The sequence below is a fragment of the Thermobia domestica genome, chromosome 10 (assembly GCF_964235325.1).
Source record: "Thermobia domestica chromosome 10, izTheDome1.hap1.1, whole genome shotgun sequence".
Lineage (NCBI taxonomy): Eukaryota > Metazoa > Arthropoda > Insecta > Zygentoma > Lepismatidae > Thermobia > Thermobia domestica.
The window spans coordinates 1,269,947-1,293,410 of record NC_137463.1 but is presented as its reverse complement, the minus strand read 5'-3'; the positions used below and the strand labels follow the sequence as shown (position 1 = coordinate 1,293,410).

The 23,464-nt window shown below is 36.8% G+C and overlaps 1 protein-coding gene across 1 annotated transcript in view; it reads right to left on the bottom strand.

Annotated features, from left to right (window-relative positions):
• The window catches only part of LOC145662234 (solute carrier family 13 member 2-like), a 137,519-nt gene that overhangs the window by 61,891 nt on the left and 52,164 nt on the right, over nt 1–23,464 (bottom strand). Inside the window, exon 4 of the mRNA XM_081727577.1 lies at nt 13,849–13,976. Coding sequence (XP_081583703.1) covers nt 13,849–13,976 — 128 coding nt within the window. The remainder of the gene's footprint in view (nt 1–13,848; nt 13,977–23,464) is intronic.

Sequence of the window (23,464 nt, the reverse complement as noted above, 5' to 3'; positions counted from 1 at the left end):
TGGTATTTATTTAGCGTGGTAATGGTACAGGAGGAGTTATATAAAGAATAAACACGCGAAATCAGTGGACAATTTACTGAAGATATTTTCAGCGAAACAATTGTTTATGTTCTCCTTCTTTTGCGAAAGCTTCATCCTCAACCATATAAGTGTCTACACGTTCAGCCGAATCTTTATCGAATTCATCGTCTGAACCGTCTGAATTCTTGTCAGCTTGTCAGAATTTCTCTCGAAACTGTTTTCGTATTGAAAACATGGATGATAAGTTCCGAAGGCTTTTGGCAACAACAGATCCTTTCATTTCTTCTTTGGGCAAATCATTTTATAAGAAAATGAAGAATTTGTCATCTCAAGCTGTAAACATTTTAATTATTTCCAACACGGAAGCTGACAAAAATTTAGACGACTCAAACGAAAGTGATGAAGGGAATAACTTCCATGGAGATTCGGCTGAACATGTAGACAATACCTATGGAGTTATTCCATGTGGAAACGACAAATTATGCCAAAATCTTCGTGCGGTCGCATTCGAGATTTGAGTGTTTGTCTGAACACTTATCAATATGTGATAGGAAGGAAAATGGAATGGTTTTTAATGCACGCCATTCATGTTGAAGATACGGCCATAGTTGAATCTTAAGTTATGTTCATTTTCTTGGAGCTCTATCGAAAATGAAATAAATAAATAAATAAATAAATAAATTCAAAATTGCACTATAGATATGTGGACAGTCCCTTTTTTTTTTTTTTTTACCACGTAGTAGAGACGCAAATACACATTTTGGGTTACGAAATATTTGGATCTTTTTAGTCCAAGTCGATGAATTAAAGGGAAGAAATATTGAAAAATTTGTTGTTTCAAAGGGAACGTAATTTTGAGAGAATAATAAGTATCATCTTACTTTCTATAGAAAAAAATAATCTTTTGTGTTTCTAATTCCTATTAGTGTTAGTGGTATATAGTGCATAGAGAACGGATGCTGAGCTATGCCCCCTCTAACTTCTGATCGGAAATGACTAAAACGCTCAAATTTGTGTTTCTGAGCTTCACTAAAGTATCTGTTTTCATGTTGTCAATTTATATTGTTGTTGTTGCCCCAAAATTAAAAAAAGGAGAAGAAGAAGAAGAAAGAAAGAAAGAAAGAAAGAAAGAAAGAAAGAAAGAAAGAAAGAGAGAGAAAGAAAGAAAGAAAAGAAAGCAATACATATCAATCTCCAAAACAGATGTGACCATTACAGCCTTTTGAAGCTCCAACGCTACATCAAGATTGATGTGTTGTCTGCATTCCAGGGTCTGAAACCGCTACAAACAAAATCAAATTTTGCAAGCATTACAAACAATCGTGAACTGAGTCTACTAAAAGGAGTGAAAACAGAAAAAAACGACTCTCGTTTGTGATTGCATTCCTTTTTACACCCGGACTTTGTTTACAAGAATGTTTTTGTGGAATTTTACAGCTGCTAAGGAACGTGAAGCAGCAAGAAACGTGCAGCCACGTAAACACATGCCGGGACAGAAGTAAGTCGAAATACAAATTGAAATTTTCACCACTTGTGGAGGAAGCTGGAATCAAAATATTGTTAGTATTTCACTGGGCTTTTTTGTTCCACACTGTTTAGAACTTTATATATATTTCTGGTTATTATCATTCACATAATCGATCGTCTTGCTCGATTTTTCGCTTTCAGGTGGAATGACTCTATATGGTTGAGGACTAAGCTTTCGAAAAATAAGGGGGAGAAGAACAATTGTTTAACTGAAAAATTAAAATGACTTCATTAAGTTATATTTTAATAAATAAATGACTGGTAGATTGACTCTGTCCTAGCTATTGAAGTAGACAAAGTATCTTTCCCTCTCGAATCTCAAACTTTTTCAGACGCAGTCCGCTATATGGATCCGCCATTTTGAATTTTTAAATTTTAATGTCAAATTAGTAAGTTTGTAATCAACAAAGTCAAATGCACCAATGTACCAAGTCCAGTTCGCCAATTTTACTTTTTCCAAATTTGGTCCTCCATTTTTTTTTTTTTTTGATGTCAAATTGATCCTCATTACAGCAATTTTTGTCCATTTTTACTGATTTTGAATTATGATCACGTTTCAAGCATTTGATCCATAGTTTATCGGTCTCTGTGCGTCACCTTTTGACCCGTCGATCTCTTGGCTAACGCTCTCCTGGTCGTCGCTCTTTTGCCATCACTCTCTTTGCTGGCGCTCTACTGTCGGTACACCCATGTTTATTACAAAACTCGATCCTGACATTATTAACTATCTTCTCTCCAATATGTATGATGGTACTTGCAAAAGAATACCATATCAATATCACAAATGTAAACTATGCGAGACCGCGAGAAGTCTCGCGAGACTTCTCGCGCGAGACTTGCTGAAGTCTCGTCTCGCGTTCTCGTCTCGCAAAATATATCAGGTCTCGTCTCGCGTTCTCGTCTCGCAAAATATTATAAGTCTCGTCTCGCGTTCTCGTCTCGTTTGCGAGACGAGACGAGACTTCTCGCGTTCTCGCGTCTCGCGCTCATGCCTATTTACAAGTTAATTCTTAGCTTATATTGATAATGAAGACTTCTACAGTAATTTGTGAATCAAATATTAATAAGTCAGTATGTAAAATCTCCCCCCCCCCCTCTGTGAATAGTATTTTAGTATAAACATATTTCTTTTATAAAATAAGTATATTTTATACTCTTGATAATTTCCACATAAAACTGTATGATGGGGAACGCCACATTGAATTTGGGACTAGTTAGCAATGCTCAGGGACGTATCCACGAGGGGGGCCCACCGGGTCCGGACCTCCCAAAAATTTCGAAACTTGACTAATATTTGTAGACTTTCTTAACGAGCTATACTTGTTTAACAGAGAAACTATTGATGTAGGCTAAATATTTTATTTTACGTCTCATCATGTATTCTTTCTTTTCTTATAGAAATAATCGTTCTATCATTTTTTCTAAAAATATGAGTGACAGTAAGTAAGAATTACTTATCGTCTTTTCGGGTGCAGTATAAGACAGGTTCCATATTATGTAGACGTATTGGGCCTCCCTCAAATACTTTGGACCCCTCCCAGTTAACATTTCTGGATGTAGAACTGGCAGTGCTGTTTGTTTTGATGTTCTTTGATTTTTGGTTTCTGTTACATGCTGATCCTTCATCTGGCGAGTTTCAAGGTTTCCTTTCCAGAACATATCACATTGGTGAGCGTTGTTTCGCCTCATGTGGAAGTATATTGTGTTCATCGTGCATTGCGTAACAACCAGAGTTGGCGTGGATCAATGCAAACTTGACCCACGACCCACTCACCCACCACCCACCGTGACCACTGTGACCCACTCTGACCCACCGTGACCCACCACCCACCATGGATCACTATCATCCACTGTGACCTATTCTGACTCACCAAAATCCATCGTCATCAACTCTCAACACGACCCACGGCCTCTTCTGTACTGACTAAAGAGTTTACACTTGAAATAAAACAAGACTGTGAAATTGTCACTAATCGGAGTTTGAATTTCTAGTCAATCTCTCAACCACCACTGTTAGAATAACGGTGGATCTGACCTTTACGACATAAAATGGTAAAGTGTTTGTCAGTGAGGAAATTGAAACAATTCGAGGTGGGGGGGAAATTAGTGTGAGCCTAAAATATACTTGTACTAAGAGAGTATTCTTGCAAGTGTTAATTTCTGAACGCATTCAAAAAAAAAAAAAAAAAAAAAAAAACTTCTATTCGTAGGAAAATACCCCTGTACAATATGGAAAAGGTTATGGTTTCTCAGTTCACAGTATTTTTCTCACAAAAAAACTTGAAAAATCAGTTTTTCATAGTTTATAAAGGTGCTCGGGTACCCTATGTGAGAGCATATACATAAAGTAAGCTCATAATTGTAGTTTGTGTAATCACTAAAACACCACGTTAAATTTAAGTTACAAATACGCATAATTGCAATTATTATGAACATTTATTCAAAGTAGTTTACCTAAAGCATAGAAGAGACTTACCGGTACTAAAAAATAGGTACAAAGTTGAATAACACAAATAAGCCATTACTAATACAAGTATACATTTTCTATAACTCGTAATTTTCCACCTTAAAACAAATCTGAAATCGGGTTTATTTCCTGTTGGTAACTTTTTCGTGGTAAATCATCCGCAGCGGAATGATGTCCATCCTTCAGCCAAGAAATAACTAGCTCGTGTACTTTGAGCTTGTCTAGCGGTGGGCCATTAACATTGATGAACAACAAGTTAGACAATGTTTGAGCACTTAGTCTAATATCAATCATCTGTAAATTCATATGGGGAAATCCCCGTTGGCACTCTGTCATGGAAATTAACAATATTTCCACCCGATTTTTGCAACTCCTCATCGACAATCTGCTTGTTAGATTTAAGTCTGATAACGATTTTTCTTAGTCATTTTTGAAATACTCAGCAAGAAGTATAATCTCTCTATCACCACACAACATCTTTTCCATATCGACCATGTCAGTTGGCAAATGTCGACTCATGGAGAGCAGAAGCTTCATCTATCACGCCTTCGATAGGGAATCTTGTGAAGAAATTATCAATTAAAGCCTGATAAACTGATGATTTTTTTATTTGTTTATAAATTTAATTTTTGTAATTACACATGAAGGTTTGATGCCATTACCAAGTTCCCTCCCCCGTCTAGAATGCGAAAGGGAACGAGGTTCCTGGAATGTTCAGAAGTGAATGGGAATTTCCCTCCTTCTTCCCCTTCAACTACCACACTGCTGTTTGCCATGTGCCAAATTACGATGAATTTCAATTAAATTATCATAATATAATTATTTCCTTGTTGAATTTTCGATACTTTTCAGTGGAAAAAAGGATGAAATTTCAAAGTTCCAAATCAAGGTAAGTAGACCAACGTAAAGGGAAAAAAGTAAAATTTTCCATATAATTATGGGTACAATCCAGATTTAAAATTTCCGTGTAATTAAGCTTACAGTACAAATTTTATGCCTATTTTAGTCACAAGTTTTTGTATTGATTGCCCTGTGCTGAAAGCGCTCCACATAATAAACATAAGCTTCAGCAATTATTATAATAGAAAGTAATGGATATATGAAGCCAAGCACTGTATTTTTTGTTTCTGATTTTTTTTCCTTAAATAACATCGAACGTTTTCGATCATTTTTACAAACCAACTCATTACCAATTTTCCATATATAGAAAGTGTCCCCCTCCCTCCACACACATAAAGGAGAAATGATAGGAAACATTCTGTTTATTTTCACTAAAGAGTTACACTGAATTTCAGCTCCGTAAGTTTAACGGTTTGCGAGATACTCATTTTTTTCCCGCAAAAATTCGGATCCTCTCTATCTCCTTAGGATATTATGCATTATAATAAAAGCAATAAAACATCCCAGTTTGGATTAAGGTCTAACTATATACCAAAAGTAATTTCATTTGACTTTTCAATTTGACCGTGATGATCAGGCACACATAGTTACATTCAATTTTTTATATAATAATTTATATATTACAGTGATTCAAGAATGTATTTTTTCCAGTAGTTAGCTCCTCTAAAAACCCACAGATCTCGAAAGCGAAGTAATAGTATAAGTCCTATTGCTATTATTACAATTAAAAATATCAATATCCAAAAGTCCTGAAGTTCTTCTTTCACTTGGTTAGATATACTCACCTCACGTAAGTAGACAGAAACAAGTGAAAAAGGAAGGGAAATGAAGGCCTTGAAAGTAAAACGTAGACAAATTTACCAGTCTTCAGAAAATACTGTCTACAATGCAGTGAGCAGAGGGGATCAGTAGATCATACTGAGTCGGTGGGTTGCAGTGGGTCATGGTGGGTGGTGGGTCACAGTGGGTCACGGTGGGTGGTGGGTCACAGTGGGTGGTGGATCGCAGTGGGTGGTGGATCGCAGTGGGTCATGGTGGGTGGTGGGTCACAGTGTGTCACATGCTGTTGACCCACCGACCAACTGACCCACTCCATCTGTGGTAACAACCAAGACGGGTGATTTGGAATGTAGTTTTTTTTCTTTTACTCACATGTGTGTGTGTTGATGTATGAATATGTGACATTCGGAATTCATATACCAGTACCTCTTTTGTATCAGCTGTTTTGGTTTTTAATTATTAGGTTTAATTTTTTGTGCTTGCTTTAATTCTGTAAATAGCCTACAAATTCTGAATGAATTGTATACCATGACTTCTGTAAATAACTTACAAAAAACACTGACCAGCTTTCAACTGAGGAAAAATTTGCAATTAAGGCTTAGACAAAACAAGCAAAGGGCAATTCAGGAGAGTGTTCGAAAAAAATCCAGTTTAAATTTACGATATCTTACGACAGTAGTGTTGTTTGCACCAGATACATTTCCTCAATTCATTTTAAATTTTCCTGGATAAACTGTGAATAAAGTGTGTTCAATCTTCAATGTACTTTTTTTTTTTTTTTTTTATAACACTAATCTCTGCTACGAACTCTCTTCAGTTAACGTTGAAGAGGAATTCAGATCACTGTCAGGGACTGAGTTTGCTAGAATGAATCGTTCGCAATAATCTAGAAAAAATATTTAGTGAATCTACAAAGCTTCTGAAATTAATATTAACTGTACCTATGGCGTCAGCAAATGGACGAAAAGTTTTTTTTTTCCACATGAGAAAAATTGACACTTTCAAGGAAATGAATGTCTCAAGAAAGGTTATCGCCATTGGTTATGCTTTCCATCGAAAAAGACCTGACAATAAGAATACCAGAGTTCAACCAGCATGTATTAGACAGATTAGCTCCAATCAAAGAGAGGAGAATGAATTTACTAATTAATTAAGGTGATTAATCGGATAAAATGTTCTACATTTTTATTTTTTAAAAACAGAATTTTATTTAATTTAACATGTCACATAGCATTTGCATCTTAAGTTATGCTGATTAGTCAATGAGTCAACTTTATATCTACTGTCTCTTATCGTTCGTACTGCAATACCCGAAACCACAATCCACCGGCCGCCACTGATTTATAATATTAATAATAATGAAAAAACGAGGTCGTATATTGTGCACCACCTAATATTCAAAGCACGGGCCGCCACTGATATTGATATAATAAAGATTCCGAAAAGAAAGGAAAAAATAATACTACACTTTTACTTAAGTACTGTGCTAGACAACTGAAGTAACCGATGTGTGTGTGCCAATTTCAAAGGCTAAAGAAACAAAGAGAAAGAAATCTACGATACCTTGTTAAGTAACCTCAGACTTCAGCCACACACACTTTTGCCATCGCCCAATCAACAATTGGATGCCATCACGAGAGAAGTGTGGAGTTTGAGATGCGAGGATGTCCGTAACTCCAAGTTCCTTCATGCACCATCTTTGACAAGAAGTGATCGAGATCCCAGAATAGAGGTGGCTGTCTGTGACAATGACGTCACTAGGACAGTGTCCAAAATTGCAAAGTGCACACTTCGAGGATGCTCGTTCGATGTCTAGAAATGGAGTGCGCACTAGATAGTATACACTTCGTCAAATTAATTTTTGATCTGCACTTCGTTTCAGCACCTCATCGTAGTGGAACATGGAACATTGATAACAAATGTGTGAGTTTCGCCAACTGACTGAACATATTGGCTTCATTAGACAGTGTCTGATGAAGTCAATATGTTCAGTTAGTTGGCAAAACTGTCACACATTTATTTTACCAGCTGAATATACCCATTCCTTGCATGGGGGCTGTATTTGGAAGTCAACGAATGTGAGAGTATCACCCTTCATTTCAGCGACAGCGAAAACTGTGGATCTGACACTAATATTGGACATTTTGGGCTATTTTTACATGTCTCGGTATCCTCCCTCCTCGCTGACCCCCGGCCCGCATACAATGGTAGCTGAATTTGCAAGTCACCGCTAATGGAAGTGTCCCTATTGATGTTAGCGACATCAAAAACTATAGATTTGACACTAATATCGGTCATTTTGGATTACTTTTATATGTCAATTGTTAATTGTTAAATGTTTCAGTGTAAAATGGCCTAGTGCTGTATCTGAAACCTATTATAAATAAATAAATAAATAAATAAATATGTCTCGGTATCCCCCTTCCCCGGTAACCCCCGGCCCGCAGCCGAATAGGGTGTATAATGGAAGTTAATGCGATCGGAGTTTCACCATTGATCTCAGTGACCGCGAAAACTATGAATTCGACAATAATGTCGGTCTTTTTCTACTATTTTTGCATGAGTCCTACCTGGTTCGAATTTGGAAAAATGCTTCGCCTTGGTCTGGGGCCTGGACCAAGGTACCCGTGGCCAAATTTTGGTAACTCTCGGTCAACTTGTCTGGTCAACAGGAAGCACACAGACAGACAAACAAACAAACTCATTCTTTTATTTATATTAGAAGATAATAAACGTTGCTTTGCTCGTAATTCTTATTTTAGCGTGTTATTCAATATAGCAAAGCTAGTATGAATCATTTGGTGCTTTTTTTTTTAAAAAAAGAAAAGAAAAAGATGAACGCCTTTCAAGTTATATTAAAGATAAATTTATCGTATAGATTGACAATACGGGGCAACCAAAAAGTGACTTAAGAATTTCTTGTATGTATGCTAACAGCTTTTGGTTTGCCATACCTACAAATATTTGTCATTTCAGATCACTCACGCGCAAATTAACAAGAGCGGAGCGTAAAAGCAATAACTATTTGCATATTGTGTTATGTGCACAATAAACTCTTAACAGCATAAAAACCACTGAACTACTGGCGATCTTCTGTTCCATTAGGCATGCTTGCACGAGGGAATATTTATTAATCCACCGAGAGGGGAGTAGCACCGGTGGTTAGGGCGCTGATGACACTTACGAAGTAACAGGAATTTCATTGCAAGTGAAAGGAGGAAACTTGCAAGAGCTTTAGGACACCGAAGGTACTGAGGAGAGTGCTATTTAAAATACTGTGGCGTAAAACTACTTTAGGAGAGAGTTCATATTGTGTATAATTGCTTCCTCTACAACAATGATACTGTAGTTGTGGTAGTTCTACCGTATTGCTTCAGTTACAGACATACTGATTAGACTATTTCTATCATATAGCGCTAATTATTAAGTTCTTCAGATGTTACTCTTTCTTTGTAAATCTATAGGTTTTACCCGTAAATATTCGAAATAGTGTCTCTATATTCTTAATCTGCAGTTACGGAACAAATTTTCTAATCCAAGTATAGCAATAATAATAATAATAATAATAATAATAATAATAATAATAATAATAAAAGAAACGTTCTAATAAGAATTTTATGAAAAATTAAGAAATTGTTTTATGAAAAAATGTATGTATGTTCACATACATGGAAGGAATTACTTGTTCATAATCGTTTCATAGTGGGTACAGTCAGGGGCGGATTAAGGCTTTTGAGATCCTGGAGCAGACTATTTCAAGGGGGGCGCATACATTTTCTTATTAGGAAATAAGGATCATGTTATAAAATCCTCCATTACCACATGAAATAATATGATCTTAATGCCATTATACATTGAAGATAAAAATGCTGATGCTGTATTAGATTCTGCTTCGCAGATATCAATAATTAGAGAGGATTTAGTTTCACCTAAGGCTAAGATATTGAATATCGACACACGAATGAAAAGAATCAGAATTATCTTTTGATAAACAAGAAAGCAATTGTACGTTTCAAAATTAATGGCAAAAGATTTCATCATGCTTTTCGCGTGTTAAGTAATTTTCCCAAGACATTTGGTTAGGGAATGAATGACTTTTTAGTATCTCAGAGAGCCCAAATTGATTTGAACAGGAACGTTTTATTGTTAAGGAGATTTGGATATAGTCATAGATTTGCTCTAAGTAATGACAGAGATATTTTAAAGGAATTGTCACCACAAGCTAATAGCTTGGTTTGTAATAGAGGCCCAAAATAGCTCACTTCCTCACAAAATAAGTATCGTGAAGACGCTGGTTTAAGAAGACTTAACTCTAGCGATACCGCGAGCGTAAAAAGAAATACGCATGGATCTGAAGCCTATACTATAATAAGTTGATTGCTATATTTTAGTATTAAAGAGAGGGATTTTGGGGGGCTCCATTGGGTCTGCCCTTAATCCGCTCCTGGGTACAGTAATGAGATTATATGAATTAGGAGGAATGTTTGAAATCGTTGATAAAGTAGAAAGAAATTTTTGACTCGTATTTCACTTTTAGTTAGTTGTCAAAAATTCAAAATGTACGGTAATTGCAGGGGTGTAGTCACGGGGGGGGCGCATCAGGACCAGGCCCCCCCAAATGATTTCCTGGCTCCCCCAAATGACCAGCTTTTAAAACATCATAGTAAAATTATCTCGCTTCATTCATTTAAAAGTAACAAAGTTTATTGAGAATTAATAATTTACGGTAAAATAGTATGGAGAAATATTGTTTCTCCATACCGATCGAAAAATAGTATGGTATACCTTCCTTATACCGATCGAAAAATAGGATACTTTTTTGTGACAACAGATTACACAATTTACTGCGATTTATATTTGACAGTTTGAAGACAAACGGTTTGACAAGGTACTATAAATACAGCCTTAAAACAAAGGTACTAAACTGATTTGTAAGTACAGTATATTTTTATATGCTTTAAGAAGTGTTTTAAGACACATAGAGGATGGAAAATTTGGTGAGAAACAATGTTTTTATTCAGTTTGGATTTCATTCGCTCTCTCTTTTATTTCTACTCAGTGTAATAAAATAATTATATTTTTTTAGTCACGAATAATAAATAAATATTTTCGTCAGGAAACCGTAAAGAAATTCAGTGAAATTTCAAAGAAAATCAACGTTGTGTAGATAGGTTCTGTATACAAGGTCTTAAATTTAAATATAAATGTAACCAAGAAGTTTTGTTGCTTTTTCACCCACCACCTTCGAACATCGATATGTCACCTAACCTGGAAGATCAAAAATAGTCCCCATCAGCATCGACGACCTTCTGAAAACGTTCTGGAAGGCCATGGAATCCATCGCGGTAGAACTTGGTGGGCCGTGAAACGAAGGTATCAGGTGCATTTTGGACTTTTACTAGGGATTTGAACTGGCGTCCTCTAAGGTGATTGTCCAAAGAATAGACAGGTAATAATCGGACGGTGCAATACCCGGGGAATATAGTGGTTGTAATCAGGGGTGCCCATACCCCCCAAAGCTGATGGCGCACTCCCCCCAAAACTAATAATCTCTTCCCTCCTCAAAACTCAAGTCCTCTAAAAACAATTACCCAGTGTAGCAGTAGTTTTTATAGTACTAGTAATTGTTATTTTTGTTGTTCTTATTTCCTGTAGTAGTATTATAGAATGCTTGTAGTAGTAGTAGGGGCAGTAGTAATTATAAAAATGGCATTACTTTTATTAGTAGTCTTGGTAGTGTACTATGTGTGAATGTGTGATTACATTTTCCAGGATCTGCGAAAAAAGAACAACTACCTAGCTGGCTTCACTCTGTACAATACATGGAGCTGAATATATAGAATACTACTGGAGCGACCTCTCACGGAAAGTCTCTATTGTACACAGTGATGCCACTTTTGGGCTGGTTTTCAGTTTACCGCAGGCCCTGGAAAATGTAATCGAACAAACAGAAAACTATACAAAATATTATCATTAATTCATTTATTATACATCATGTAGCAATTGAACAGCATTACTTATTAAGTGTCGTACATGGTATAAATAAGAAATAAATAAATGCTCCCAGCAGAAAATGGGTAAATTACCTACACAAAGCGATAAACCGACCAGCCCATCCTTTCATATAGCAACTTGCGCGGTACTTACTTCATAGTTTCTAAGCAGGGGGTAGGGGGATTCATTCTCGAGATTTAAAAAAAAAAATCGCATCGTGTTCCAATGTTATTCTGACGACAGCAAAATTACTTATTCGACATTAGAGTAAAATTCTTCCCCAATGTTTTTATTCCCCCCCCCCCATTTTTTTCTCGATGGCACAACTTGCGCCATTCATCCCTCATGTGGGCGGCCTTTCTCTCTTAAAACGAACCAACCTTTCCTTTCATACTGCTACTTGCGCGGTACTTCATTCATCGAGTATCGAAGCAGGGGGTACGGGGGTTCACCCCGGAAAATTTTTGAAAATTAGCTTCTCAAAATCGTGTTTTAATGCTATTCCGACAGTAAAATTGCTAGTTCGAAAGTAGAGTAAAATCCCCCCCAAAATGTTTCTCAATGGCGCAGCTTGCGCCATACATCCCCCCCTGTGGGCGGCCCTGGTTGTAATATTGTTTCTCATACAAGGCGGAGAATGGTGTCCTGAGTCATCCTAGCCATGTGGGACTTAGCGTTGTCCCGTAAACGAGGATCCATTTGCAATTCAGAAGTGATGGCTCCAGCGTTTTCAGTTTTTCTTGAACACAGCTCAACTGCTGACACTACACAGTTGCATTGATACTCTGACCAGCTGGTAGCAGTTCCCGATGCACCAAACACACAGAAGGACCTTCTTCTGGTGCAGTACTGGTTTCGGCTGTTTTGAAATCGGTTCATGAGATGCTAAACAAGAATATTTTCATGTTTGGACAGCACGATCTTCGAACCCAGAGTCTTTGGTGCTATGTACTACCGTTGTAATATCCTTTGTAACTGACCCAAAATGATCAGAAATTTACTACAATAAATAGGAATTGGAAATTCCAAATAGATTTGCTTTTATTTAAATCACTAATAGGGAATAATGAATACTTGTAGTATCAATAATTTTAGTTTATGTGTTGGGTTAACTAAATCGTGTCAATTTCAACGAATCCTTACATTTCTATTATTCCAATGATTTACATCATTTCTAGGTAATATTGGATTCGAGTAAACCTTAATTAAGGTTATGTAAAATGACTATAGATTTTGTTATGTAGAACTTTTACCCTATCATGGTTTTGAGAGAAACATTGCGAGACCAAAGCCTTCCAACTTTTCCTTCCTTTTTTCTCTCTTTCTCTCTCTTTCTCTCTGGCTACTTCTTTCATGTGCTTGGTGATAACTATTCTCAAATTCCGTGTTAAATGATTCCTTTCCTCTGTTTTATTATATTTATAATTGGAAAAATTAATAAAAAGAATTAAGGGATTGAAATTAAAAATTAAAATGAAGACAATAAATATATTTAAAATGAATGTTAGTAAAAGGTAAAAGTTAAAATGAACTTTAAAAAATAGTTTATTAGAATTAAACATAAGAATTTTCAATATTGTGCAACGAAAATGACGTTGAGTAGTAAAAGTTAATTGACAAAATAAAACGCACGGGAAAATTAATCGACTGTTACGAAAAGTTACTGTTCTCAAACTAAATGAAAATAAAATTATAGTTCTGAAATTGGAAAAAAATAATGAAAATCAAGTATATTTAATGAATAAATAATGAATCCTAACGAACAAGAGTGGATATTTAGTAGGGAATTTTCAATGTAACCCAAAACCATTTTGCATTAACACTGAGAATGTTAAGAACGTTTTTTTATGAATGGGAAGGGGGGGGGGGAGAGGGAGAAGAAATGGAACAGGATCTTTAAAGTAAGATTTTTAGCCAAGAGGAAATGAGCAAAAACTCTAACTGCAGGCTTCAAATCTGGAATGTTCTGATAGTGAAGCGGAAAGATTGACAAATATCCTGTAGACGTATGGTGGGAAGAAAGAGAAGAATATCGTCAAAACTCATGGGTACAAATGGTGCCCACCAGCAACGCTTACTAACCATCTTGGGAACTGTTTCTACAGTATGAGTTCTCCCGTCTATTTTAAAGTAGAAAAGCATTCGCCTCGTTTGCTTACTTGAATTGAATGTTGTCCTCTGGAGCAAGTTCACTGTCCGCTTCACAGTTCCCATTCATCGTCGATAAAACGAAGGTGTTTGGCTCCTTTTCTACCTTTCTTTCTTCTTCTTGGGCTTTCTTTTCACACTGCAACAAACAAGGAATTTTAAACAATTTAGCATAATTAAATGCATTTCCGTACTCTCTATCCATTAAATAACTAATTTTTTATATTTCCTACCAAAGTAAGGTTAGGAATCCATAATTTCAGAGAGCTGTTCGTTATGTTTATGTAAGACAAGATTAGTCATTTATATTATAAACTAGAACCAATTACCTGCTTCGCTGGGTTCAAATAATAAAAATTAGTCATATGTTTCGTTAGTCAGTCATTTTTTAATATTACTGAAGCGCTATCTGGTATCGGTTATTTTCGATGATTTTTATTTTTCTCCCCTCCTCCTCCCCCAAGAATTTAGGTTAAACGGCATCGGAAGTGTCACTGTTTATCTCAGCGACCCCGGAAACTATAGATTCGACACCAATATCGGTCATTTTCGATCATTTTTTTTAATAATCTCCCCTTCCCCTAAGATGCACCATCAAAATAAAATGATAAAAACCATATTAGGTGCGAGCCTCATCTCTGTTGAAAATTTGATCGAGATGAGTTGAAAGGTTCACGAATTATTAAGTCTCTTTCATTTTTATTTAAATAGAAGATGAAGATTTTTCGTAGCTGTATAAAATATTAGGAAATGTACTTTTCTTTCAAATGCATTCTTTTATTTTTGTGACAAATACGCAAAAACACTGAGATTTAAATGGTTAATTTCTCTGCAAAGGAATTTTTAATGGTGAGGAAACTTAATTTATGAGAAGATTAGAAAGGAATCTTAAAATCAGAAAAGAAGGTCTTCCACTTTGGAAACCAGAACAGCCTGAATTTCTTCTTCTACATTTGGTACTCGTATTTTGGTACTTCAAATCATCATCTGTGAGTTAGATATTTTCATTCACTTTGGATATCATGATTATATTTTTGACAAATTGAAATAGAATAAATGGGAGAGTTTGGAAAGTTTGTAAGTTTGACAATACAAAAATAGAAAAAAATGAGATACATTAATAAATATTTTATTCGAGTATTAGGATTTTTCTTTTTAGATTAGAATGATTTCATGTAAAGAAATACGCTAATTTGCTAATGCAATCCACAGATTGAAGAGAAATCCCAAATGGGAGTGGCCTTACGCTCCAGCTGATTCCCTTTTGAGTTCAAGGGCGCAGCCAACTTGTTTCAGATAGTTTTTCCCTCGCAGTATAGCTATCGTAGAGGAAGGGACAAAGGGAGAAAAGCGGTAGAAAAATAGTGATTGATATTTTGTTATATAACTTCATATCAACGTATAATCTTAGTTAAACAAGTCCTTTAATTTGTGATCCAGCCGAAAAAATACAAATATTTTATTGTAATGTTCACATTACATTGAAATGTTTAATATTAATTCGATTGGAATTACAAGATTATGTAAAAGATCGTCTATATCAGTGGTCGCCAAACCGTCGATTTGCGAGCTACTAATAGACACGTAGTCACTGCGGTAGATCACGTTAACGCGCCAGTTTGCTAACTTGATTCCTCCAATGAGCTGACGCTAACGGCAGGATACGCTAACAACAATTCAGTGATGCCAACCTGAAACAATATGAAATCCCATGTCGAGAGGCAAAAAATCCCATTTTACATGTGAATTTCCCACGTTACATAATTAAAACTGTTATAATATTAAAACTTAAATTTCTCTGTGTTAGTCACTTTTCACAATATCTAAATGAATAAGCCGTATATTTCGATTTTCTCGAAAAATATATATGCTGGTTATTATCCCTTTCCGAGAAAATAAGGTCAAAAACTCCCACGATATGGGATTTTTCCCCCACAGGTTGGCATCACTGCAACAATTGCTTGTTTCTCCCGCGCAACTGCCATTGTCAGCCTCATCTCACACTTGGTTGTATACACGTAGGGTTGTGTACGTTATCATGTTTTTCAGTGTATATTAGACATTTGCTAACTTGGATACTTTGGTTTTATATTTACTAGAAATATAAGTTTATAGGCAATAAACAAACGTAAGATTTTCTTTTTAAAAAAGTTGGTAGATCTTTTGATTAGTAGCTCACCGTAGGATTTAAAAAAGATACGGTAGCTCAGAAGCTTCGTAAGTTTGGCGACCACTGGTCTGGATGAAGATAGCGTGTTACGTTTTTAAAAATAATTTTTTTACAGTTTTTGGTATTTTTCCATCCAATTTCAATACTTTCACCAACAATTAATTTTAATAGAATTGTGAAAAAGAACTAAATATGATCATAATACAATGTAACTTGAAAAGAATGACAATCAAGAAGGAATAAGTTGTACCAAGGAACACATCTAAAATGTAAAAAATACGGACTCAAGACATTACTTCCTTATAACAATAACAAATAATAGACAACGTATGAATAATAACACTAATACTTACTAGCTGAACCTGCACTCTCTACACAACGCATCATTCACATGTGAGTATGAACAGAGCCGTGCGTGGAAAATCAGAGCTCGGGGCGAGAGTATACGACGGCGCCCCCATATATATATTCCAAGCATTTTTCCTATCTTTTTTCCTTTTTTCTCCCGAATTTTTCGCCCCCCTTACTTCGGCGCCCGGGGCCGTCGCCCCGCTCGCCCCCACGGCACGGCCCTGAGCATAAATCTCCTTGTCATTCCTCACATCTATATATAGTCTGGAGGAAATCCATCGAAACTAAAAATTTCAGTATGTCTAATGTTTCTCGGTGGCTTTTACCTAATTTGAGGGTGCTGAATCTGAATCTGCCGGGTGTACAAATGTACACCTTGAGCGTTTCGAGTAATTCAAGATGGCGGCCAAGATGGCGACTGTAAAATTGATAGGAATATTTTTGTATATTTTATCAAGAGGGTTTCAAATTATATGTTATTTGGGTTGCAGATTCCAATAATAATGTCAAAAATGTTATGAAATTGATACAAATCGAGGTATTCAATATGGCACTCAATATGGCGGCCGTAAAATTGACAAGAATATTTTTGGAGTATTGTATCAACATGGGTATCGAATTATATGTTTTTTGGGTTGAAGATTTCAATAGTTACTTCAAAAACCTTATGAAATTGATAGAAATCAATATATTCAATATGGAATATTCAGATTCGCGACCCTCGAGCTAGGTACATACTTAGAACAATATCTGTTACACTGAAATTTTGGATTGGGTGTTGATGCTTTCTCCGTCACCGCAACTTACCTTGTTTGCGCTCCAGAACATTTTTTCCACATTTTGGGCTTCTCTATATTTATTTACAAAACCATCCCTTTCTGTGTGCAAAAGAAAACAAACAACACAAGCTTAGGTTTGAAGATTTTCTCATATTTTTTTTCCTAAACGTTTTCTTAATCAAGAATTATGTTGCTGGCCACATTAATGCGAAATATGTACATTTACAATACAAAATGCCGATGTTTCTATGTTACTCCGCAACAAAATAATAAATATCACAGATCAGTCACTTGTCAGTCTTTGTCAGAAGAAGTACGGTATCCATGTTTTCGTCTTCTAGATTCCTAGTATTTTGACGTGTGAAGATATTCTGGCATCGTTTAGAGGCTTCACCATCGTTTAGAGGCTGACAATTGCAGAAGTCAGTGCAGCTATTATGATTTTCCACACAGCCACAACGTCCTTTACACATGTTTTCAGAAGAACAGCCGCAACTCACCATCTTTAAGATGTCTTTCGGTGCCATCACAGTTCTTGGTGGTACAGTAACTGGTTCCAATGTTTTGTTCAACTCATCACGATACCACCCAAAATGTGTCGGAACCATGTCTGGTGGGTCTGGTTTATCTGCTTGTTTCCAAATACAAGCTTGGAAATGAGCTATTTTTACATTTTCAGAGAATGCCTCCGTAGTTGGTGGCAAGCTCTTCAATTTCGGGATATGTACGGCAGACTTCTTTGACAATTTCTTCAGCCAGACATATCTTTTGACATCAGACATTGTAGGGCTAGTTATCCTACTACCATAGCAAGAAGCTATAAACTCAGTTGCCTCCTGAATCACATTTGCAAGTAATGATGTCTTATTTCCAACTTTTTGAAGCTCCTTCCCACTTTGTAGTACTTTCATTGCCTTCTGCTTTCCAATGCCATAAAGAGTAGGAACTGTATCGCAGCCAAAAAGAGAATGAAGTGCTAGTAAGTTTGAAACAATATCACGGTGTTTGGACACAGACAATCCAATGTCAATAACTCCTCTATGACTTTGAGTTGTCTCCATAAAAATGTTACAAGTAAGTTTTTGTGTGTGGTAGTGGTGCATCAGGAGGAGAAAAACATTCGTGTCATCACTAATTACATTTATTGTACAATTTCTGTCCAGCTGATTGGCTACCATCACTACTTGTGTGATAATTATGACATCAGCCTCTTCGTGAGTGTTTTTCATATCTGGACGTTCCTTGATACAATCAGCAGTTATTTCTGTTGTAACATCTTCTGATCCAGTGATGAATAGGCTTTTGGTGGAATCTGATGGCAACTCTTCTGTCATTAGATAGACCGTACTTGCAGATTAGCTGTACTAGTTGTACCTTATTCTTTGTAACATTCAGCACAACTTCTTGGGAGGGCAAGGACGTGTTGAAAGACAATTTATGATACCTGCTCCATGTTGATCCTGTTCTGACGCTTCTTACTCCTCCTTTGGTGCTGTACTCCTTATATTAGTCAAATATCAAGTACACGTTGCATTTGTTCAATTTTTCAAGCACATATGACCGATACAAATTTATGAAGTCAAGAACAGTTCCGTTAGATGGCCAGTTGATCACCCACAAAACAGCACAACCATCAAGTATGATAGCATCTTCGTGCTTGTACGATCTCATAGACTTCTCTACCTGTAATATTTGTTTCAGTTTTGACTTACTTTTGCAGAACCTGAGAGTCCCGTATTAATCAAACAAAGATGTGGGGACAGCGGCAAGCTCATATGAAATCACTCCTTTAGCATCAATATCTCGTGTAGATGTGAGACACATTGCACGCGTGTACAAGAGTTCTATGTCAATGACACCAATACTAGCTATTCTTTTGACGTCATCGCAGGAAACATTACGAACCGTTGTTTAGATTGGATCGTGAAAACCAGTTGGTACTTTTTCTTCCTAAGAACACAACGCCTTCTCACCTATCTCAACAGCATTATCAACATTCACTTTCTGGGAACAAATTTTTCCTGTCACAATATTCACAATAGTTTTTGGGTGATCATCGGTCTTCAGAGGATCTATACAATGAGACAGCTTTTCCTTTAACTTAATTCGGTCTGCAGCATCTCCTTTTACTCGAGATGGCATTCCTTTCTTTATGCTTAGTTATTTCCATATCTCGTCCAGCATCTCTCATGACATAAATGTCATTTACTAAACGACTGCAAGTGTGAAGGCTGAAAGCCCATCGCTTCACTGCTGATGGATTTAGTGTAAGTCCGATTATTCCTCCTGGTCCATGGCCATGACGCATAAATGTATTCTCAATGAACATGTCTGATCATATAGTATTCCAGATACCTGGTTTGTGACGCAGAAAATGATCGCCTTTCATAAATCGTTCTAGTATTTCACTTGGAAGTATCTCTTATTTTGTTTGTGAGATATTTTCCTAAAATCTATGATAATACTGCCATCTGTGAGCACAAAATTAAGATTTTACGATTTATTATTACTAATGTCAGTAAATATTTTTTTCAAAAATAGGTTTCAGAAATGACAACATAAACTTCTTTTGCAGCCGCCATATTAGACGCCATATTGAATATCTCGATTTGTATCAATTTCATAACATTTTTGACTTTATTATTGGAATCTGCAACCCAAAAAACATATAATTTGATACCCATCTTGATAAAATATACAAAAATATTCCTGTCACTTTTACAGCCGCCATATTGACCGCCATCTTGAATTACTCGAAACGCTCAAGGTGTACATTTGTACACCCGGCAGATTCAGATTCAGCACCCTCAAATGAGCTAAAAACCGCTGAAAAACATTAGACATACTGAAATTTTTGGTTGGGTCCAAAAGTAGGGTTTTTCCTCCAGACTATATAGGTCCCTTTACAGACATAAATGAAAGACTTCTTGATAAAAAAACATGAAGGGTACTATGAAAGGGAGATTTCGCTCGCACCGGTTATAAGATTTGAGCCTGCTTTCCGTTGGAGTTTCTAATTCATATATGATCAGTGCTTGCTTTCTTCTTGCATGCAGTACGCAATAAGAAAATGGGTCAAATCCATACGAAGTGGTCCAGAGGTGGTTACTCGAGCAACTCTGAAAATTATAAAAATTTGAGTGTGATGAACCTTGTGTATCAGAAGGTCAATAGCATCATTCACGATGACGTATGCATAAGTGTTCCAGAATGCCGGCCATCTTCGTTCTCGGTGGAGTGCCAATTTTTGTATTTGCAAGCGTTTTCGAAAATTACAGTTGCTCAGGATGTACGAACCAGATGAACACCAAACAAAAACGAATGTTTACAGGAGAGATTGAGGTACACAGAGAATATAAACTTTTGCGCCTAAATAAATATGCACGGTTGCAAACCAATACATGAAATCACCAGAAAAACTACAGAAAATTACACTTTTAAAGGGTCTGCATTTTGGAATGTGATACAGTGGGGGTCTCATAAGTGTTGTGCTGAATACTATTGCATGTAAAGGGTCTGCAAAATTTCCACAGTATTAAGGCATTTAATGTATCAGCTAAGTATCATTGAAATCCAATCCCAGTTACGGAAGTTAATGTTCACAAAGTTGCGTTATATAGGATAAACTAGTCTTTGGCTTGTTGGGAATTCCGCCCCCAGATCACCGCGTTTGCTCGGCCTATGCCTCAAACCTCTAAAACCTACAATTCTACCAAGTTTCAAGTTTCTTTTCATATTTCAACTATCTAAAACCTAAGATTTTGTCACAAAAAATACCCATTTAAATAACATGGGAATTACTTCATCCCCCAATAGATACCTCAAAAACTAAAAATATTCACATTTGGCAATTTTCCTGTTGGTTAGTCCCGGAAGTCTACAATCATGCAAAATTTCATCATTCTAATCCTGAGTTGAGTTGATTTTGAGTGTAACGTCCCCCTCAGCTGCGAGGCTATATGAGACGTGGACCTAGTGATTAACGTGGAATCCGAACCACATGAGCTCCCGCCAGGAATCGAACCCGGGCCTCCCACGCCAAAGGCGCGTGCGCTAACCTCTTAGCCACGGAGGAGCTCATCATTCTAATCCTGCCGGAAGTGCCTAAACATTCTGGGGTGTATAGCAGATTTCAAATGATAATCGGCATGGCCTTGAGTTGGCTTCACGCGGCGTCCAATTGGCTTTGAGCGGTGTTGACAATTCGCGACAAGCAGTTCTGCACGCTGACTTCTCGCGCTACTGCGAATCTTGACAATAGCAGAGGCGCTTATTAGAAATATGGTATTAGCACATTAACTGCTCACTTTACGAAGTAGAGAAAAGAATTACGAACACATACGTGAAAACTACATCTTTTTTATGACAACTGGGTGTCATGATACACGCTTTGAAGGGTTTCCATATAAAACAATTAGTAAAACGAGCGTTGAGTCCCGTCTAATTTTCAGTGGATTTTTCTTCGATTTGGAAATGGAACTAAACTTTTATTAAAGGATAATCAGGGGTGTAACCAACAAGTTGTTCTAGAGGAACATTACTTTCAGGGGGAGGAAAGCTTTTCACACATTAAAAGCAGAACAAATGATCTCTTTCAGAATATGAAAACATTTTAACTCACCATGTATACTATACACATATTATGTTTTCTCGATGCTACCTTAACAAAAGACGGATCTTGACAGTACTGAAGTTGAAAACCGGATTGTAAGAGATAAATCAATAAGCTATTCATAAGAAAACAAATGCTGTTTCTAGCAGTCTGTTTATCCGACTTTGTGTTTATGTAGGTTAAAATACTAAAGGGAAAAAAACTCGAAGAAATATCAACTCAGATATTATTATGCAATAATATAGTAGTGAGATCACACGGTGAGCGTCCAGTTAGGGAAATGAGAATATAAAGCATATAATTAATGTTAGTTGTTTTAATTAGGCAAGGGCGCCGATCCTGGGGGGACTGAGGGAGCCAGGGCCCCCTCATTTTATTTGTAAATTTGCAATATTAGGCATAATTTGAATGCAATTTGTCTTAAAATCATATATGCTTTCTGCATCTGAATGCCCCCCCCCAAAAAAAAAAAATTACAGAGAAATCAGCGTCCTTGTAATTAGGTACAGAAACTGTATTGATGATGTTTTCTTTTCTCTCTTTTTTTTTAAATTGTATTTTATTATAAACGTTCCTAATTTGCATTAACTAGCGCCTATTAAATAAGTTTACTAAACATATACCAGATGAACCTCATTTCAGGGCTGGAAATAGTTTGGAAAGTCAGGGCCCCCTTTTCCCCCGTTTCTACACCCTTGAGAATAGTAAGCGATATACGAGGGGGGACCCAAAAAAAACGGGAATTGTGCTGCAGTGGGGAGGGAGAGTGGGGGAACCCATTGTTGTACCAATTGTCCGTTACGATCACGTCACCTGCGTCAGTGTGCGAAGTTGTGTCGCTGTGAGTGCATCGGTTCGCTCTTGAGAGTTTGTTTAGTAAACCAACTTTTTCCAGTTCGGCGAAAACGTGATGGCAGATTGTCGAGGCGGCTGTGAAATTTGGTTTCCTGTTGGGGAAATCGGCCGCGGAAACTACTGTAATGCTGAAGACTGCTTATGGGGATGCTGCCCTAAGTAAAACCAGAGTATACGAGTGGTTTGCACGTTTTAAAAATGGAGAAATGTCAATTGAAGACCAACTCCGTTCAGAACGCCCCTCAACGGCAAGAACTGACGAAAACGTCGAAAAAATCAATGCCCTCGTTCGTGAAGACCGTCGCCGAACCATTAATCAACTCTGTGAGATGTCTTAAATATCGTGGAGTTCAATTCAGAGGATTTTATCAGAAGATTTGCACATGAGAAGGGTTGCAGCCAAATTTGTCCCTCGCCTTCTCACAGACGAGCAAAAGGAGCGTCGACTTGAGGCATGTGTTGAACTTCAAAATCAGCTCAAAGAGGACCCTGACTTTTTTGTCAAGGTGATTACTGATGATGAATCGTGGTGCTATGGCTATGACCCCGAATCAAAGCAGCAATCAAGCCAGTGGAGGAGGTTTTGCCACTGTGGAGGAGGTAAAACAAAAATCGCTGGAGGTCATAAAGAAGATCCCGATAAGTGATTTTCAAAACTGTTTTGAACAATGGAAGGATCGTTTGCAGAAATGCGTTGCGGTCCATGGACAATACTTTGAAGGTGATGAAAATTTGGTGTAAAAATAGAGAAATAAAGAAGTTACGACGAATTTCCCGTTTTTTTGGGTCCCCCCTCGTATATTCGATTCCCGGCGGGAGCTCATGTGGTTCCACGTTAATCAGTAGGTCCACGTCTCATA